The following is a 15,328-nucleotide window of genomic DNA, read 5'->3' as shown; positions in this document are numbered from 1 at the left end:
GTCAGTCTGTTCAAGTCCTGACGGACAACACTACCGCGATGTGGTATATAAACAAACAGGGAGGAGTGGGGTCTCTTTGTCTCTGCAGAGAGGCTCTGCGTCTATGGTCCTGGGTTCAGGACCATCAGATTTGTCTGATGGCAAATCATCTGGCCGGGGTTCTGAATGTACGTGCGGACAGTCTCAGTCGGCAGTTCTCCGCCGACCACGAGTGGAGGCTCCATCCGGAGGTGGTTCGTCACGTCTTTCGGATGTGGGGGACGCCTCGGGTGGACCTATTCGCCACTCACTAGAATGCTCACTGCCCGTCATTCTGCAGTCTCCAGTATCCGATGCAGGGAGCGTTGGGGGACGCGTTTCAGTTGAGTTGGGGCTCGCGCCTCCTTTACGCGTTTCCTCCCATACCCTTGATTCCTCGGGTTCTGAGGAAGATTCGCCAAGACCGGGCCCAAGTTATATTGATCGCCCCGGGTTGGCCAAGAAGGGTTTGGTACACAGATCTTCGCCACCCCTCCTCGTGCCCTCCTCTCCGTCTCCCTCTGAGGGCAGACCTCCTGTCGCAGTCGGAGGGGCAGGTTCTACACCCCCACCTCCAAAGCTTACACCTTCATGCCTGGAGATTGAACGGGGCAACCTGAATTCTTTCTCTCTCCCGCCAGATGTGGTGGATGTTATTTTATCGGCCAGGCGACACTCCACCAAGTCTATATATTCATATAGGTGGTCTAAATTTGTGCTTTGGTGTGGAGAGAGGTCCATTGATCCTTTGAAGGCTCGTCTATCTAACATTTTACAGTTTGCCCTTTCTCTAGCACGGCAAGGCTTTGCTGTGGCTACTGTGAAAGGATATTTATCGGCTTTGTCGGCTTTCCTTTGTTTGCCGGATCAGCCGTCATTGTTCAAGTCACCTGTGGTTCTTCGTTTTATAAAGTTTTATAAGTTTCCTCCAACTCCCTTTATTATGCCTCAATGGGACTTAAACCTGGTATTAACTTATCTTATGGGTTCTCCCTTCGAGCCCTTACACAAATGTCACTTGAGGCTGTTGTTTTTTAAGACGGTATTCCTCGTTGCAATCACCTCGGCAAGGAGGGTAAGTGAGCTTCAAGCTCTAAGTTCAAAACCCCCATTCTTGACTGTTCATGCTGAACGAATGGTAGTTAGGACCAGGGCTGCGTTTTTGCCTAAGGTGGTAACTCCCTTCCATCTGGGGCAGTCCATTACCCTTCCTTCCTTCTATCCTCCCCCTCACCCTTCCAAGGAGGAGGAGCGGCTTCACCGCTTGGACCCTAAGAGGGCGGTGAGCTTCTACCTGGACAGGACAAAGGACTTCAGGGTTGATGACCAGCTCTTCGTGGGCTTTGCTGGCTGCAGGAAAGGTCGAGCGGTGTACAAGCGCACCCTTTCCAGGTGGATTGTCTTGTGCATCAAGATTTGCTACTCCCTGGCTGGTAAGAAACCTCAGGAGGGTTTGAGAGCTCATTCCACTAGAGCAAAGTCTTCCACGTCTGCTTTGTCTAGGGGTGTTCCGGTGGAGGACATTTGTAGGGCGGCAACTTGGGCCTCCCTCCACACATTCGCAAAACATTATTGCTTAGACAGAGAGGTGAGGAGGGACGGACACTTTGCTCGTTCCGTCCTTCAGGACTTTCTGGTGTAGAAGGGTGGACACCCTCCTCCGGGAGTGGGGACTGCTGTGGAATCTATTCACAAGGTGAGGAATCCACTGGCAGATGTATCCATCAGAAGAACAAGTTACTTACCTTCGGTAACGCTTTTTCTGGTGGATACAGTATCTGCCTGTGGATTCCTCACTGACCCACCTGCCTCCCCGTTGTCCATCCTTCTATACCTAAGGTTTTGTTAATAATGTTTTAGTCTGCTATTCTGATGATGGTATTTCAAAATGTGTATGTTACTGTCAAAGGCATTGTATTTTTCTTTGGCCTTTCTATTCATTCTCCACACTATGTGTGTTGATCTGCATATTGTGTACTGTGTATATATTGCTGTCAGTCCGTCCGTGTGCCTCGAAGGCACGGAAAAAAGGGGCGGAACTGACATCATCACGCCGACGAGGTCTTCTTATGGAGCCGGTGACGTCAGCGGAGTCGCGAGCGGTGTCGTTCCTCTGTGACGTCGTCTTCGACCTCATCGGCATCGACTGCTACAAAAGTTTCCGAATGTTGCTGGCGCAGGGGATATTCACAAGGTGAGGAATCCACAGGCAGATACTGTATCCACCAGAAAAAGCGTTACCGAAGGTAAGTAACTTGTTCGTCTCGCTCGAGGGGAAGGTCTCGAGACCATTCGCAGAGCCACCACACCTCGTCCAAGTCTTCGCACTCCTCGGGTAAGTCGAAGCACAAGAAGAAGGTGAAGAAGCACTGTCTCTCTTCGCCTTCTCCCTGTTGGTCGGCTGACGCGATGCGGGATCCAGAGCGTCGTCGTTCTAAGACCCCGTCTTCGGTGCCTGATTTAGGGTTGACTCCGCGCCTGCCGCCATTCCCGGGAGCCGGGGCGTCCCCTGCCCAGCTTTGTACATACTACAAAGCCCTCCACCGCATCTTTAGGCAGCCCGACTCTGTTGGCGCGCCTTCGGGCCTTGTGGAGTTGGTCGGGCCCTGGGCCTTCTATACCAGCAGCTCCGGCCCCAGCGCCGGAGGGAGGGCCCCCATGGATCCAGGCCTAGATCCTGATCGATGCCGGTCTACCTTACTCGACCTTCCCCGGTGCTGATCCCAACGACTACGCCCCCGGTGGCGGCTGTGCCCCCGGCCGATGCCGTCCCCGTCCCCATCCTCTTCCCCGAGACGGAGCCGGACCGATGTCAGCCGACGTCGAATCCAACGCCGGAGGGTACTTTTGTTCCCTTGTTCATCCCAGGTGTTCCCTATTGCCCTGAAGGTGGTGATGAGGACTGGGAGGGGTCGTTGGACTCTTCGGCAGACCAGTTGGAAGAACCAGACTGGAGAGAGGACTTGGGTGACGCCACTGGTCGGGACACGTCACCTGACCGTGGCATGCTTTCTCCCCATACCGTGGCTACGGAGGAGGGAGCATCCTATGCAGTGGTGGTACGTAGGGCAGCCGAGGCCTTGGGCCTGGAGCTCCCTACAGTGGCAGTCAGGACTAATCTCCTGACGGAGGTGCTTCAACCTGCGGCAACTTCCTCAGACCCCTCTTGCCCTTCAACAAAGCCCTTACGGACGTCCTTCTGGGCACTTGGTCCAAGCCCAGCACAGGGGCTTCTGTGGAACGGACAATTGCCCACCACCACCGCCCGGTTCCAGGCGATCCCATTTTTCTCACCCAACACCCTTCCCCGAGAGCTTGGTGGTCCAAGCTTCTTCTTCCAAGGGCGCATTCCCTTCTGCTCCCCCAGACAGGGAATCCAAGAAGCTGGATCATCTTGGGAAGCGCATGTTCTCTTCCTCCAGCTTGGCACTGCGATCTGTGAATACCGCGTGCCTCTTGGGCCCATACACCCATACAGTCTGGGATACGGTTGCACAAGTGCTGCCTCTGTGCCTGAAGGAAACCCGGGCCGTTCTCTCATAGGCAGTGACAGATGGGAGAAACCCAGTAAAATTCACAATTCGCTGTGGACTGGATACCACCAACTCACTGGGCAGAATGATTGCCACGTCGGTAGCCCTTCGGCGCTATGCCTGGTTGAGGATGTCTGGCTACGGAAAGGGCACCCCACCACATCCGGCCCAGTCTAGGCACTGGTCCACGCAAGCTGCCAGCCGATTCATGGCTGTGGACATGGGATACAGTGACCTCGTGGGTCTGGGAGCCAGTGGGCGGGCCAGTCCACCCTTTCCCACCCCCCTGCAGCAGCCTCCAAACCCTCCTAGTCTGACCTATCAGGCCTGTCAGCAGCCAGTGGTAGGCAGGATTCGCCATCACCTCCCCCCATTGGCAAACCATCACGTCAGACAGGTGGGTTTTGCAGATAGTCCGAAGGGGCTTCTTCCTCCCCTTCGATACTACCCTTCCCTTCATGCCACCGTCTTTCGATTGCATGTAGGAGGATCATTTGGTGTTTCTCTGCCAGGAGGTTTCAGCTCTCTTTCCCAAGGGAGCTATCGAAAGGGTCCCTGCACCAGAAGTAGGTCGTGGTTGCTATTACCGCTACTTTCTGGTGCCCAAGAAGGACAAAGGTTTGTGTCCTATCCTAGACCTCAGGGCCCTCAACCGCTTCCTCTGGAAGGAAAAATTAGAAATGCTCACGTTGGCTCAGCTCCTGCCTGCCGTCGACTCTGTAGACTGGATAGTGGCGTTGGACTTGCTGGACACCTATTTCTATATTCCCGTCCTACCAGCCCACAGATGCAACTTGCGGTTCACGGTAGGCCACAAGCATTTTCAGTTCACCGTGCTTCCCTTTGTCCTTACCAGTACGCCTCAGGTGTTCACGATCGTGATGGCCATGGTCGCAGCTCATCTGCGCAGATCAGAGGTTTCAGTCTTCACCTATCTCGACAACTGGCTGTTGAAGGCGGGCTCGCCCCAGGCTGTCGTCTCCCACCTCCAGACTACGGTGGACTTCCTGCATTCGCTGGGGTTCACTATCAACGTGCTGAAATCACACCTGACTCCCTCTCAGTCGCTCCTCTTCATCGGGACTGTTCTAAACACAGTGCAGTTCCGGGCCTATCCTCCCGAATAGCGAGTACGGGATATTTGGGCTATGATACTGATGTTTCAGCATATATATGGGATATCGGTGAGAGTGACCCTGAGGCTGCTGGACCTCATGGCCTCCTGTATCCTGCTGGTGGATCTTGCCAGGTGGCATATGCGGGCTCTGCAGTGGGACCTGAAGTTTCAGTCGGCGCAGCATCAGGGGAATCTTTCCGACGATGTCCAGATCTCGGAGGGAACAGCGCAACAACTGCAGTGGTGGTTAACAAACCAGGATTGAGTCAGAGGAAATCCTCTCTCTTCCTCAACCAGACCTCACGGTGGTGACAGATACATCAATCTTGGGATGGGGCTGCCACTTGGGGGATGCGGAGATCAGAGGAGTGTGGTCTCCGGCAGAGTCTGGGCTCCATATCAACTTGTTGGAGCTCCGGGCGATTCGGTTGGCACTGAAGGCATTCCTTCCCTCCCTCAAGGGGAAGGCAGTGCAGGTGTTCACAGACAAGACCACTGCCCTATATCATCTCTGGATTTAGTGCCCAAGCCAAAACACAACTCCTTATTTCCTGTACTGCAGCAGTCCTGGTCATAGCGCATTTTCCAAGCGTTTAAGTACTAGCACCTTGTTGTGTTCCTTTTGTGCTTGGCTTTAGTTGCTGCCCATATCAATTACTGAATTTAGTGCCCATTGCTGCAATCTCCCTACTTTGACCTTGGTGCCTAATTCCACGTAGCCAATAGGTTTTCCCTTTTAGAGCTTTACTTCTCTCGAAACAGATGGAAGTGCAGGCCTGGGTTGCAATGTTTTGGGAGGAATGATGAGGATAGGGGAAAGTATCAGTTATCCTTCCATTGAATTCCATGTTTGAGTCCACACTGTCTTTCCAGTTTTGCTTTTTGAAACCCATCCTATGTCCCCCTTATTCTGCCTAATTGAATCTGGTCTTTGGCCTCATTTGTTGTTTTCAGCGTTTCTTGATTTGGAAGCTGCGATATGTACAGAGGCCCAAGCTTTCCTTTATTGAGTTTTGTATTTCTGCATTTTCAAATGATTTGAGGGCTGCCCTTTTAGGAATCAATTAATAAATAAAGTAAAACAACCTGGCAGCTGGTACTTTTGTCCTAAAAAGGGCAACAGCCAGCATGAATATTATGAAAGCAGTTCCTGTTCTGTGGCAGATCTAGGTCAACCTGGCAGTCACCAGCAGCTCAACTCTGACCTCTCCACAGCTGAAGAGAGCAGTGTGATGGGATGAAAACTGACCAGACCAGTGGGATCTAGGGTTGGCTTTTTCCACACTGGATCACCACTGCCCGACTAAAAGACCTTCAACTACTGCGGCATTAGTTGTCAGGGGTTACTGGGCCCTGGGTACTTTTATCATGCCAGAGCCAGAGTAGTGCCAGAATAGAGGGTTGTGATCATACAGAACAAATTAATCCGATTAACCATCTGTGGTAAGTAGTTAACAAACCTTCATCTTGGAGGGCCTTTCTCATCTTAAGCACATGGGTCTCGATAGCTATGGACAGTTGGTTGCAGAGGTTAAGTCCCGGCGTACCCTACATCAGAAATCAGTCCTTTTGTTTGTTGGAATCATGTTGTATTTATTCTGTGTGAGTAGTAAATGGTCTGCGCCTTCTTGAGTTCAAGCATTTGATATGGTAAAGAGCCCGACCTTGGACTTCCTTATTTTCCCACCATTTTCATTCCGTCCTTTTGTAGCGCCTTTCAGAGCTGCCAAAGGTTCGGAAACTGAAGGAGTGGGTTTAAGGTAGCACTCTTCATACAACACGTACAACAGCACACATCAAGGCCGAACTCAGGCTGCACACCCCACACAGCTGTATTATGAGCTGCAGCAGCCAGTAAAGCATCTGATAGAACTTGGTATCTTCAGCTCTTATCACACAGGCAGATGCTGGGCAGTGGGCACCCGAACTAACCAGGGACCTATATAACACCGGTCTCACCCCGTAAAAACCGACTAAAACTACAATACTCACTTCAGCCTGGGTCACACTGCGGTCAGCTATTGGTAAGTGTTGAAAGTAGAGCCACTGCGATATTCTACTAAAGAGAGATTGTGTGTTATGCAAGTGCTACTGAACAATAACTACTTGTCTTTAAATCACATTGGTGCCGCCTGGCGTAACGCATTATTGAGCCAGCTGGTGTGGGCGTGGGTTGGTTGTGAGGGGTCTCCAGCTTTGATGAAGTAATGGTGAAGACGAGTACAGGTTTGTCTTTGCACCACTTGCTTCTTGAGCTGTAGAATTCCCAGTAATGCCTTTTGCTGTGTCCTACCTGCCATCATGCATCTGCATAACACGAAGAAGAGGGGAGCATCCCGCAGGAGTGCAGGCGAGGTAGGTCTAGTAGGACCAAGCATGCTGCTACTTTGAATGGGAAACCGCTGCATCAACATATGCATGTCCCAAGGATGTGTGTGGTTTACTCTTGGCTGACAGGGCACTTTTGGTTCCAGGAATGGAAATGTACTTAATAAACATGTATCACTGTCCAACCCATGTAAAAATAGATATCTGACACAGGTGGAAAAACTCAGCGCAAAGAAGACTCATAAAGTCTAAAACGCAAATAAAGCACCAGTAATAAGTTGTAGATTCTAGGTAGCTCTCTCCATCCAGTACAAATATAAGAAATGTTGGTCATTCACATTATGTCTGGGTTAAAAACAAACAAAAGAACGGTGTATGTTGCCTTGAATTTGTGTATTTCACACAGCACCCTGCAGATGCAGAGGTGATGGTCTGCTCTGGTTGTACACCAAGACTATTGAATTGGGAAATTCCCTTGTCCAGTTGGAGATCTTTAGTGGCTATGATATACACTTATTGAGCCTATCTGAGAAATATATAGTTACATGAGGTGAAATGAACTTGCTGCCATGCCGCTGAGCTCACTGTGCTCAGCCTTTACCCGTGCACAGCAGTCTGTATGCACAGTGCCAGACCCCTTGCCTCCGGCTGCGTGTAGTGGGTTCTGTGCACTGGCCCCAATGCCATTGATCCTTTTGTATACAGACTTTGGCAGTCGGTTCTGCTCAATGAGAATGCCCTACACCAGCCCCTGTGCCAGCTACACATGGCGTTTAGTTGAATGCAGAGGGCTCCAGGGACATTGTGAACTGTCTTTTTAAAAAAAACTTTTTTTCATTATTCAGAAAAGAAACATTTTTTTGGCATTTTTTTAATGTGCTGTCCATAATTGAGGTCCACAAATCTCACAACAAAAATGGAGGCTTTTTCTAAATTAAAGAAAAAAAAAATGAATCTGCTTATATGGAGACCTACTACACCCCACCACCCTCCCTGAAATTAATAAATAACCCCCCTCCCCATTATACTGACCCTCATACCTTGTCCCAGGATTCTGGCTTCGGTTACTAGTATCCTGTAATGACAACATATACAGTAGGTTTTATTTGCTGCTGCCCTATTTAATTTGCAGGTCCTCTTAAGGCCTGTGGATCCCACAGTGTTCAAATAATTTGTATCCCCTCATCCAATCGAATTTGTTTATTTTTCAAATTTGTGTCCTTGTCCTCGAGTTCAAGACCACTGGTGGTCTGCAAACTATATTTAAGATAACCAATTCATTTACCAAACAAAAAATGAATGGGAGGTATGTTTGTAAATATCCAAAACCACTGCCAATCGCTCTGAGTAGCTTCCAACCCATTGCTTTCCGCCCATTGTGCCACTGTAAACAGAGGCCCACCTTCTGCAAAGCAGTGCTGAGCCTGCTCCTCGTGGGAGTAGTCCTTCTTGAATTGTAATGTGAGGACCCCACCAGAAGGCAATACAACAACCCCAGACTGGGAGAAGCCTTGCTAGGCCTCGTCAGCAGGTGTAACTTGGATCCTGTGGCCCAGCAAGCAAGGGACCCAGCCCCTTGGCATGTTACATCTCCTTTTGATTTAATTCATTTAAGCTCCAGAGGTCTGCCCAACACCTTCTTGTAACACAGAGATTTCTAAAACTACGGCGAAGGTTTACACCAAACCATAAAAAGGCCCTATTCTGAGTAAAGATCTGGCTTCATGCCCAGATTCATACAGCACTTTTTAGGTCTGGACTGACGGCACCGCTGTCATCATATCTTAGATGACCAACAAAAAGAGAGCTGTCAGACAAACTATCTGAGAGATGGGCTTTGGTTCTGCCCTCATGTTGATCTATTCCTATAGCATTTGATTGGGTAGAGCTGTGCTTCTGCTGAAATACATTGCTTGCATTGCTGTTTATGCCCTGATGGAAAGTTTATGTTCAATACAGTAGGCCTGAGTTGAAGCCAGGGGATTTGTTGTGAAACCCATATGTTGGAGCCGATAGGCCTACAACCGTGGGTTTATATTACTCTGTGTTAAAGCCTGTAGAAAGGCATTTGTTACACGGAATCTCGGAGATTACTGTAATAGGCAAAGATGTTGATTACCTCCTCTGCCAGACCGTGGAGAAACTGTGAGAATCTTCATTTAGCCCTTTTAGAAGGGGTTATATATTGTTTTGCTGACAGTAATTTTATACATATTTGTAATTTTATAACTGTACTCTTGGTGGTTGCCTGGTGGAAAAACCTTTGCTCAGTGCAGTCACCTGTGCTTGTTATGTTGACAAGCCAGTGATAAGAGCTCTAGCTATGATTGGTTCATTCGGAATGTTATGTAGATGTCATAGGTCTGTCTGCTATTGTTAAAAGTTACATCAAATGCAATATGGCTGGCCTAAGTAAAGTGAAAAACACATTCTAAATCTAACAGGCCTTTAGGGTGGATTGGACTTACACCCGGCTGAAGCCCGCAGACAGTTATGTTATATGGAATCGCACAGATTACTATAATAAGCGAAGGTGCTGATGTTGGTTGTCCACTCTGACTAGCCCTGGGGGTGGAAAACCCATACTGTGTTTGTCATCTGTAATTTTGTACACATCTGCAATTTTATGCATAGTATTTAACTGCCTGTGCATTAAAATACATTTTACATCTGACATGTCGGCTTTAGGTTCTTGTGAGGTTTTTGTAATTAAAAAGCATAAGTGTTAGTCAGTTCTCTATCTAGTATTAGTCAGTCACTCTCACCCAGTTACCTATATCTTATCTTCTTATTACAGTACAAACCCCCCTAAGTACAGTTGCCGCCAGCTTATCTTGTACAAACCCTTTCTCATAGTAGGACTGATACCCCCTAAAGAAGTTTAACGCTCTGCATCTAAGCACAGTATAACATTGAGTTGGAGTGGACTAACAATTGTTAAGAAATACGTGTTTTGACTTAGGATGGCAACACTGTGCGGCTGGTTGTAGTTTTGAAACCTATTTTGAATTCGTAGTGTTTTTTTGATACAGTGGGTTCATTTCGTTAGGAGATAAACCATGAAAAGAATGTTGCCTCTGCGGCACCATCTTTGTTTTATAGTTGGAGGGGTTTATTTCCCTCTGTTCCCGGATTCCACTCCTACATGGAGAGATCCTGATGTTTATGAATTCAATGAAGAACCCATGATGCAGATGAAGTTTCAGGTTAGGATTTCCTTCTGTAATGTACCTCAGTGTCCGGGTAACCTCGCAGGGGCAGCCTCAGCGAATATTGTCGTTCATCCATCGCCACTCACTAGAACAGCACAACCTTTGGACCACTTTGGAGCAAATTTATAACTGAAAATGTGGTTCTCAAAGTGGTGCTAAAGCTATAATGAACCCTTTCAAAGCAGTTAGTAATTTTCAACTTTCATTTCCCCCAATCTAGTGAACAGATTTACACCAAACCACAAAAGTGTAGAGCATTTTCAATTGTATTCTGCCCTTCTTTACTGCCAGGTGAGGTGGCATTCAGTCCCACGGGGTTATTCTGATCTTAGGCAAATTATTTTCTCACCGACTAAGCAAAGTACAATATTGCGAGGAAATTGTCCTTCCTCTCTGCTTCAAATACGCATATCTATTTTCAAAGCATCTATTGTAAAATAAATGTATGTATACTTCTCAGTTTTCTTGGGTGCTCTCAGTTTTGCCAGGGTATATTTTCCTGTTCCATAGCTCTCCTCTCCATTGGGCTTCGCCAATCCCCATGGCATTTCTTCAAGCTGTGAGGTTTAGGGAAGGCTGTGATCATGTCCACCGTGTTCCCTAGAGATGCACACACTGAGTTCTCATCCTGAGCTCAACCCTTAGTACTCACCCAAATCCGCATCTGTGAGAAGTGTCCGAAAGAGTTAGACAGGATAAATCAAATTCAGAGACACCTACACCTGTCTCCCAGAAATACTCCTCTTCGCAGCTTGCACCTCACCTACATACACATGACCGCTTAACGCAAAAATCCCGAGTTAAAAGATGAGTTTGTGGTCACAGATCTCTGCGCATGTGTTGATGCTCCGATTCCCTTCCGCATCCCACACATCACACTCCTCATTCACACACCCTCAGATCAGCAGTTCCCTGCGAGTCAGAAAGATGTAATTACACACAGACCAGCACTCACATATAGCACCTTGACTGTCGACGCAGAGATCTCACACCCGTGAACACCTCCCTTTATTCATGCATGATACCGCCTCTGATGAGGGTTCTATTAAGGGAAATATTTTTCTGATCTTGAAGTAAGCGTAATTGCTATTATGGATCTTTTCTTAGGAATACATTTCATTAGCAGTATAAACCATTTACCCGACTTTACATGAACGTGGCTTTAAAAACATTGACAGAAGTCTCAACTGAACTTGTTCCCAAGGTAAATATAAGTAAAATGTCCTTTCGTGAGGTACTCATTGACCCCCCTGTTACTCTGTGTTCTGTCGGTTGTTCTTTGACTAGAGCAGATCTTTGCTCTGTCCTGCTTCGGCCTGGAATTCTGAAGATCCTTTAGGTAGCAGATAAACCGATCAGCCTGAATGCCAATTGGTGGATGATGGTCCTCGATTGAAATGGCCACGTCTCTGTTGCCAGCATGTGCAGTTTATTTTTGGGCAAATGCGCCACCCCAGGAATCGTTCAATTTATTTTGTCCCAGGTGGGATGCAGGTTCAGTTGTAAGAGTAAGGATCTGTGAGAACAACTGTAGAATGCTTGGGAGGGGTGGCTTAGTACTGTGAACCACAGCAGTGACCTTTGGGCACCACCCATGCCAAGCTCAGCAGGGTTCATTGATGCAACTGGAAAGCTCTCACTGTGGATGCGGTTGTAAGGTAGGCAAAGACTACCTTCTGCTTCCAGCTGTACACAAAGTTATACATTTCAACACATCTTCGGCACGTGCCAGAGACTAGGCCTGTTTTGAGACCTTTAATGCTGGTGTGAGAAGGTTGTGAGGTGGCTCGCAGATTCCAACACAGCTTTTACTGCCTGTTTTCAGGTACAGGGCTCAAGGTAGGAATTTTTTTCCTAGGACCTCACACAGAAGTATAGCTTAGGAACTGAGTTCTGCTTTTAACTTCATGCTTCCCCACAACCTCTTTACCATTGACAGAGGGAAGAAAAAAGCAGACCACTGCCTCCCTTGTTTGTTTTGTTGATTAGCTTAGATGTGTACGTTTCACCTAGCTCAGAGTTTCTCAAACCCAGGCAGGAACCCCAGTGTGTTTAACAGAAAGCTATGATGGCTGCACCAGGTGGGGCAGAGACATCAACTAACAAGTTATAACCTACATAGTAATATAGATCAATGAGGTGACAGGGTCACAACACTGATCAATGTAAGCCAGTGAGGGAATAAAAGGCCACTTCAATTAAATGTTTGGAATCTCTGATGTGGATGTTTGTTGTTGTTCCTCTCCATCTTCCAGTAGTACCTTCGCGAGGGGCCATCGCTTTATCATGAGGAGCACATAGGGACTATAAAATGCCAATTTCCAGTGAACTCGAGTGGGATACAAATTGTAACGCTTCTGCCTTTGATGACCATGGTTGATGCCTCAGCCCATGCTGTCTCTCAGCAGTGGGGTTCCTCCTCACCTGCCTCACTGAAGTTGTGCCGTCTCTTCTGTCTCCCAGGTGGTGAAGCTGAAGGACGTCTTCCCGCATGGAACAGGTTTTGTGCTGGTGTTTGAATACATGCTCTCGGACCTCTCTGAAGTGATCCGCAACTCTGACCAGCCGCTGACAGAGTCCCAGGTCAAAGGCTACATGATGATGCTTCTGAAGGGAGTGGCCTTTTGCCACGAGAATGCCATCATGCACCGGGTAAGCTGGACAGACAGGGGATCTGGGGTGCTATGGGGTCTCTCTGCTTCTCCACCCTGTCTCACCGCTCCGCTCACATGAAGAGAGAGAAGATGGCCCATGATCCCACCTAACATTCCTGTTATCCTCAAATGCTTTTGAGTGTTCCCTCAACTTCTAAAATCACAGGGCTATATTACATAAACTTTGCATCGGAGGGAAAAATGAAACCAATCATTTTGCACGATTTTTTGATTCTTTGGAAATTAAAAAATATAGCTTCATTCAATTTTGTATGATAATAAACACAAAGAATTGTGCACCAGAATACTTGTGAGGAAAACAAATTATGAAACCAATGGAAAATATCATCATTCCCTATAAATCATTTCACTTGTGCCTGAGAGCCTTTAACAAAGAAAACCTGATGAATTATTTCTATTTGTTGAGGAATGAAACGCATGTATGTGTATGTAGATATGTGGTATTTGTAGAGCGTGGACCTAGCCAAAAGGCAGCAAACTGTTGTACAGTGTTAAAGGCCAAGATACAGTCATAAAGTGTTTGGCGACCTAGTTGGGCTTGTGGGAGCAGAAGCAGACTCTTAATGCATCGTGAGGTAGTGTTCTTAAAAAAGTGCAGGAGTCAAGACCGTGAGCAGACATTGCTGGGTGCCAGTTTGATTTTCTATAGCACACAGTTGTTTTTCTTACAACCGCTTCCTGGCTGGGAGACCCCCCTACCCACAACCGCCTGTAGCCGTATTTTAAGGGCCGACTGCGTGGAATGAACCCTGCTTGTGACCCATGTGCTTTGACATTGTGTACTAAATAATGCACGCTCATATTGCAAACACGCCATTCAATTTCATGCTCATTTATTAGAGCATGAGGTAAACATTACTTTCATTACGGAAATATCGCTAAAGGACTATTCCAACCTGATCCATTCTTCTGTGCTTTCCTACTGTTATAAAAGTCTTCGTCACAACCGCTTGGACCTAGAGGGAGGTGGTCTAGCCATCATTTTCAAAGTCCCTTTAGCAGTCCATTTATTCGTAACCCCAGCAGAAGTGGTACCAAGTTCTAGTAATCAAAATGCTTGGCTGCATGCCACTGCAAACATTTCTACTGGTTTACCACCCTCTAACGCCCAATCCTCTTTTTGTCCATCCTTTCCGGAGTCTTCTGACTTCTCTTTCTCTCAATACCACCATCTAATCTCCTTCAGGGATTGTATTCTCCATGCGCATCTTCCCTCTGAGGAGGGTGCTGCTCTGCTGATTGAGAGCTGCTCCTTATTTGACCTTATACAGCAGGTGACTGGACTCATTTCAAAGACCACACACAAGACTTAATATTTTTCACACGCAACTTAATACCCAACAGCTTCACCGACCCGTGGTTTGGTCAGTTCATTGCACAGTTATTTTTCATTTGTAGTATTCTCTCCTACCTCTACCTCACCCGTGGTTGAAGCTTAGAAAAAGCATTATAGAAGACCTTAGTCTAAACTACGTACACCTAAAGTTGGCAAGCCTCTTATTGGTATTCTCACCTGCACCTTGGCTTGTGTTTCTACCAACATAAATGTCTGAGTAGAATCTCTCAGCCCTCAACACTAATATTCCTCTAAAACACATGCGCACCCCCCACCCCACAATACCTCGCCATATCCCGTCTATGCTTCAAACACCTAAAACATATTTGGAGACGGATATGTCTCCCTTCAAATAAGTAGACGTATTTTCAAAACCCTTCATGAATATAACCAAGTTGTCCTGTCATCGAGAAGTAGCCATTATGGTCATTGCATTCATTTGGCTGAAAATCAAATAAAATATATTTTACTATCCTGCACAATCTAAACAACCCTGATTTCTATAAATCTTCTTTGATGCCCTCACAGTCACTTTACAAGGAGCCATCTGCTTTTTTTCTCCAACTAATCAATGTTCTTGTTTCAATCTTTTACCTCCTCATCTTCTTAAAGACTGTCTCTGCATTACCACCGCGTGAGAAAAAATATGTTTCTTATTGCCTCACCCCTCACCGATTTGATCAGTCATAAGCTCTGACACTTCACCTTTCAAAGCAGCCTCCCGCCAATCCGACTGTACTTTCCAAATTCAGGCCTATTTCTCTGCTCACTGCCACCACTAAAATTGTGGTCATGTGTTAATACAAAGGTCTTCACTTTTCTTGAATCTGTGCAGCATTTTTATTCTTTCAATCTGGTGTCCTTCCGGGCCTCGTCCTGAATCTGTTTTGTTAATGAGGCCCCTCTATGCCTAGAAGCAGCCAAATCCGCCATTCTAATTCTCTTAGATCTGCCTTCTATTTTGGCATTCTATTCGAGCCCATTTTCCATCACCAGCTTAGGGAAGCTGCTGTGGAGGAATGTGCTATTGAGTGGCTGAAATCCTTTCTAACCGAGGTCAGGCTGTAACTTTGCCTCACTTTCCATCTCGCTTCAAATACCTCTTGTAT

The 15,328-nt window shown here is 47.2% G+C and overlaps 1 protein-coding gene across 1 annotated transcript in view; it reads left to right on the top strand.

Moving 5' to 3' along the window:
• CDK20 (cyclin dependent kinase 20) overlaps nucleotides 1-15,328 on the top strand; it is a 203,006-nt gene that overhangs the window by 117,854 nt on the left and 69,824 nt on the right. Inside the window, exon 4 of the mRNA XM_085629606.1 lies at nucleotides 12,672-12,860. Within this exon, the coding sequence (XP_085485732.1) occupies nucleotides 12,672-12,860 (189 nt within the window). The remainder of the gene's footprint in view (nucleotides 1-12,671; nucleotides 12,861-15,328) is intronic.

This window comes from Triturus cristatus, chromosome 10, assembly GCF_964204655.1.
Source record: "Triturus cristatus chromosome 10, aTriCri1.1, whole genome shotgun sequence".
NCBI lineage: Eukaryota > Metazoa > Chordata > Amphibia > Caudata > Salamandridae > Triturus > Triturus cristatus.
Note: the sequence above shows the minus strand (reverse complement) of the source record. Positions and strands in the feature narration are given on the sequence as shown.